The 6,026-nt window shown below is 27.2% G+C and overlaps 1 protein-coding gene across 1 annotated transcript; it reads left to right on the forward strand.

Moving 5' to 3' along the window:
* The first annotated feature begins 4,337 nt into the window (after positions 1–4,337).
* LOC105449051 (odorant receptor 33b-like) lies at positions 4,338–5,912 on the forward strand. The gene is made up of 4 exons (XM_011688044.1): positions 4,338–4,794; positions 4,906–5,005; positions 5,220–5,339; positions 5,755–5,912. Exons 1-4 carry the CDS (start codon positions 4,346–4,348, stop codon positions 5,866–5,868), a joined length of 783 nt encoding a protein of 260 aa, XP_011686346.1. The 5' UTR covers positions 4,338–4,345; the 3' UTR covers positions 5,869–5,912.
* The last annotated feature ends 114 nt before the right edge of the window (positions 5,913–6,026 follow it).

Here is a 6,026-nt window from a genome sequence, read left to right on the forward strand (position 1 = left end):
AGAGAGAGAGAGAGAGAGAGAGACGCCTAAGTTCGACGCGTTGCCTTTGAGTTTTCGAAGAAAAAAAAACTAAATAATATTTAAATGATTTAATTCGTGCTTTTTTTGCTTGCAGGTTGATAGCTCTATCTGAGCATCGTGTATGATCTGATCGGAGTTATTGCGAGACGAAGTCCAAATTTTGCTTTAAGAAATATGATATGATGAGATGAGATACGCTATGCGTGAGATGAGAATTTTACCGCTAGGTGATTATAAATTACAAGACTGAATTACTTGATTATTACATCAAAACAAATATTAATAAATGTTATATATTTATAAACATATAATTTTATAATCTGTTGGGCCAAATTTACATAAAACATTTCTAAGAATTGTAGAACTAAGAAAGTTTAAATATCGTGTTATTAGTTAGTTTATAAATAATATAAAACGTATTTCATTAAAAATAATTGTGCTTTTTATGATATAATATAAACTCTTCTATATGAAAGTTAATGTTTAATTCTCAGATTTATTTATGTTATCTATAATAATATGAAAAACGTAAATAATTACCCATCATGAGATGAGTCGAAGCTCGACTTATTTCACTCTCTCTTAATTCTTATCGCATCCTCCAAACACTCTCGCCACCAATGAATCATCGTTAATTGAATTTAAAAACGTGTTTATTTTGTTTTTCCATTCGCTTTGCCATTCGTCATCCATTAGTTGACGGTCAATACTGCGACTGTAAAGATTATTTCGCTAATTAGTACGAAAATCGTAAAATATTAAGAAACTTCTCCATTCAGTTTAACTCACTAGATCGTGAATAATGGAAGAAATATTAGAAAAAAGAATAAATATAATAATTTTATTTTATCGGAAATCGTGTATTCCACACATTTCGTGGCGTCGCAGTTATTTACGAGACAAGTCGCGGAAAATTAACATCGTTTCTTATAATTTTTGGGACGAGAAATCCAATGGTGCTAATTAAAATTACGTCACATGTCGAGAAACACATCAAAAATTGAATTTAAAGTGCGAATCGGAAAAGTGCGTGGCGTCACAATCATTCGCGAGACAAGTCGCTACACTGCATGTGTTGATATGCAATGTATACATTGTTTTTTCATTACATATAAAAGAATTTGTTATAAAAATACTATATTTAATAGTAAAAATATCAAGCGCAACAGTAAGTCCCGTGCGTCTGCATGAACATATTTGAGTCGCGACTTCCCGTAATTTAACGTAATTTTAACTAGCACCATTAGATTTCTCGTCTCAAAAACTATAAGAAAGGATGTCAATTTTATTTTCCACGAGCGAGAACATCCTTCTTTCAAAATATATTATTCATGGTTTTACAGATATTAAATTTTATTTGTTGAAAATTATGAAACAATTTAATTTGTCTGACAAGCTTTAACCAGACATAATATAATGGTAAAATTATTTATTTATGCGTCGCAATTGACCACGCGTTGCGATTGCCCACGTTGCTCAATGTACAATTATCATTAGATCCTTATAAAAAAAATGTATGCATGTATGGGAATATATCACATGTATGGCATTCGATTCTTGTTTATCTGTCATTATTCACGTTTTTTATTTTGTCAATAACTACTTAGAGGATAATGATATTTATTATGATCATTACACTCATATTATACCGTCTCTATACCATATGTCTCTCCTCATGTATTTGAAAATTCTCATCATGTGCCTGTATGAATATATACGACAGATTTATTAAATAAAAAATAATTTAATAATATTAAATAATTGTATCAGGAAAATGAATTCGGTGTGAACCTCCTCACCTTCAGTATCGAAGTTTTACTGCTGAAATTGGACTCGATACTAGAGTATGTGTTTTCAGGAAAATAAATAGTTTCAAGAATAATTAGAATAATCAAAAATCTAAACTGATATGAACAAATTGATTCCTTTTAAAATATAGCAATTAACTTTTACGATGACGTTACCTACTTGTAAGTAAAAAAAAGTACAAGTTATATTTGAATGCTTGCATGTTGCAAGAGAGTTACAAATGGTACGTAAATTGTTTTTCACAACACTATATGTTTTAGTATGATTATATTACGCAACACACACAAACACACCTTACCTGCAATGTATGATTATTAATAACTTTTTTAAAAACTAAATTATTTATATTATTGTATATCATTAATCAGGACAAAAAAATATATCAATATTTTATTTTCGTTTTAATCAATTTTAAAATTTTTCAACTTGTAAAAAATTTAATTTCTAGTCTCTATACTTTTTGCCTCAAAAAATATTATTTGGTAATTAAAAGACTAATATTTAAGTTTCTTAATTAAACATTTATTACTTTTATATTATTTTAAATTAATACATTTGTAATATTTCTTACATTATTAATCACTATCAATATAAATGATTAAAATAAAAGATGAAGACCGTATTATCTGCGACGACACACGAATCTATGTATAAGTCCATTACTAAAATGAGCTAAGAAACATTATAAGCTATAGCTAATTGTAAAAACGTGTGAACGTACCGAATGTGTCTTTTCTTCATCCCCCATCTTAATGACAACCTGTTATTATGAATATTTTTTACTACTTTACGTGATGTTTGGCGATAAAATGTTGAACATTCAAAACAAGAGGATACAGAATATTTAAAATACTTTGTCACAAGTTGATCGCTCGATACTTCCAAGAAGTGGCATAAAGAGCGTGCGCGCGAAACTTTTGCTGAATAGCAGATAAATGCTGTTTTCTGGAAAAGAAACAGATGTCAGTCTTTATATAATATTCGACATGGACAGTTCGAAATATACCGCATATCAAGGTGCTTGTTCTTGTAACTGACTTTACAACTGACTGTTGTAATTGAAAAAGAGAGTAACTTTATAAAAATGATTTCTATTTATTATACGAGATGGTGGTGATATTTAATGTCAACATTTTATCTTGTCGAATAGAAATATTGTATTATTCTTTTAATATTATGATAATTATTAACATATTTAAATATTATAATAAACATTAGCCATTTATCATTACAGATATTTGAAACAAAAGATTTTATTGTTCTCTGTTTATTACTTTCTCAATTATTTTTAGATTTGAATAGTTAATTTAATATATATAATTAATAAAACGATAGGTTTTTAAAGTTAATATGTTTTAAGAACCTATTGTTTTATTTTATGCATTCTACTATACACACATAAACATAATATTTTGTACGTTTGCATTAATAGTTAGCACACGTGATTAAAATTCTAAGAATACTTTTTGTGAGCTATGATTTACTGAAGTTTCTACAGGTAGATTTCGAATGGGCGGTGAAACTGAATCGTATCACTTTAGATTTTATTGGGCTTTGGCCTATAACCGCGCAAAATCCTCTACAGAAGTTAATGTGCAATTTTCGGGTGTTCATCGTTTTCGTGGCTATAGCTTGTGGCGTTCTGATTCCTTCTATACATTCATTAATAAGAATTTATGGTGATATCATATTAATGCTAGACAACTTACAATTTTCTTTACCGGCTGTAAGCTGTTTGATAAGAATTGGGGTTTTTTGGTGGAAGAAAGAAGGTAGACAATTTTTTGTTATAACTTTTAACTACAAATATCATAAACATAAGCGGTATAGCAAACTTATAATAAAATTGTAACAAATTTTAACTCAAAAAATTGTTTATACATTGTGTTTAGATTATTTAGATTTTTATATCAGTGAAATTACTTTTTAAATATATGCATACACTTATACACATATACGTATATAACTGAATTAATTTATTTTTATAAATAATTTAATTAACATTAGAGAACGCGTTTAAATTACAAATTTATAAATACTTTAAACGAAAATTTTACATTACATAATTTTGTTTCCGATACTTAATAGTTTATTTTTTATCTTTTCTTTTACTACCAACTTTTCTTCCAAAACTATAATAATATATAATCTCTGCTAGCTCTGTACGTGAAAGAGATGTATTATTTGGTCACAAAATTACAAAAAATAAGATATGTATGTCTTTCGCACATTGCCGCATAATATACATATATATAATAAAATGTTTAGCAAACGCAATAAGATAGAATTGAAAAGAATTGTATATACATATATATATATATATATATATATATACATATATGTATGTACATATACATATATACATATACAATTCTTTTCGATTCTATCTTATTGCGCTTACTAAACATTTTATTATTTACTATCAAATTTGTTATAGTTTCTGTTCCAATATTGGTAAATGTGCATTAAAATATACAATATTAACACTTTTGAAGCTATTATACCAATCATAGACATGATTGCGGAGGATTGGGTAAAACCAAAAAATACGCAAGAGAGAAATATAATGATCAGAAGAGCGCAGAGTGCACGCATAATTATTACGTGCGCATATTGCATTATGGTAGTAACATGCATTTTTGTTATTATTCTACCTGCCTTTGGAATATCAATGAGAGAAACGACCAACATTACTGATCCAGGCAGACCAATGCCTCTACAAAGTCATTACATTTACGATGTAACAAAACGACCGTATTACGAACTGACGTTTATCAGTCAATCTATTTATATTATTCTTGCCATGATGTCCTATAGTGGTATTGATAATTTTCTCGGACTGTTAGCTTTTCATATATCCGGCCAACTGGATATTCTCAAAGAACGTTTGATACACTCGGATGAATACATTAACTCTTATGACATATTAAAGAAATGCATGGCAGAACACATTCGTTTACTTAGGTTTGATATTTATTGAAAATATTTGTATATACAGAAATAATTTGCACATGTACAATTGTACAGTGATTTTCAAGTTATATTTTATTTTAATACATAGAATATCTTTCGTAGAGCCATTGCCATTATTGAAGATGCGTATAATATAATACTTCTCTCATTATTTGTATACTTTGGAATACACTTCTCTTTCTACGGTTTCCGCATAATTAATGTAAGTATGCAAATGTTTAAAAATAAAAATGTGTTTATTAATTAATTTTGCAAATATAAATTTTAAAAATTATTAACGCAAATAATATCTGAAAACAATACTTATTAAATATATAATTATTACTATTTTAAAATATTTTGTTATAAACATCTAAAATAAATCTTATTTATAAAAAATCGTATTTCTTACGCAACTTATATTATAAATTAATTAGCTATTTGACGAAGAAAATGACTTGTCTGTCACTCAGTTGGCATACTTTATATCCATATTGCTTAATTTATTTGGACATATGGGTCTATATTGTGCTGTCGGTGAGTTTATAGTGATCCAAGTAAGTTGTATTTTCTTTTCTATTATAAAAGTTGTATAAAGTTATAAATCACGTACTTGGCCTTTATATATTTGTATATATACATATAATATTGTATGCATTAATAATAATATTTTTAAAAAATTGCAAATAATACAGTTTAATATCTTTGCTATGTGCACAACATTATAAGTATCAAAAATAAATATTGATAATAATGTAGTTTGTATTAAATTTAACGTTGTGAAAATTTAATATAAGCTTTTAGAAAATAAAAATTAGTTATAGTTTATTGTATTCATTATTTATACACATACATTAGTTTACAATTTAAATAAGAACGAAAATTGATTTATAATTAATGATTAAATTTATTTTATTATATGAATTAACGTATATATGCAATTTTTATCTAAAAGTATTTTTAACTTTTTAGTGTAATGAAATATATTATGCGGCCTACAGTACTAAATGGTATTCCGCGGATCCAAAAATTGCACGAGATTTATTGTTTTTGCTTACAAGTAGAGATGCGCACGAGACGAGATAAATCTCGATCTTGTCTCGATCTCGTCTCGAAATCGAGACGAGATTCGAGATCGGGATTATTTATAATATTCGAGATCAATATCGAGATTCACCACATCAAGATCAAGATTATTGAAAATTCTCGTCAAGATCTCATTGAGATCTCGACAAAATATTTTA

The sequence above is a fragment of the Wasmannia auropunctata genome, unplaced genomic scaffold (assembly GCF_000956235.1).
Source record: "Wasmannia auropunctata unplaced genomic scaffold, wasmannia.A_1.0 LD336078.1, whole genome shotgun sequence".
Taxonomy (NCBI): domain Eukaryota; kingdom Metazoa; phylum Arthropoda; class Insecta; order Hymenoptera; family Formicidae; genus Wasmannia; species Wasmannia auropunctata.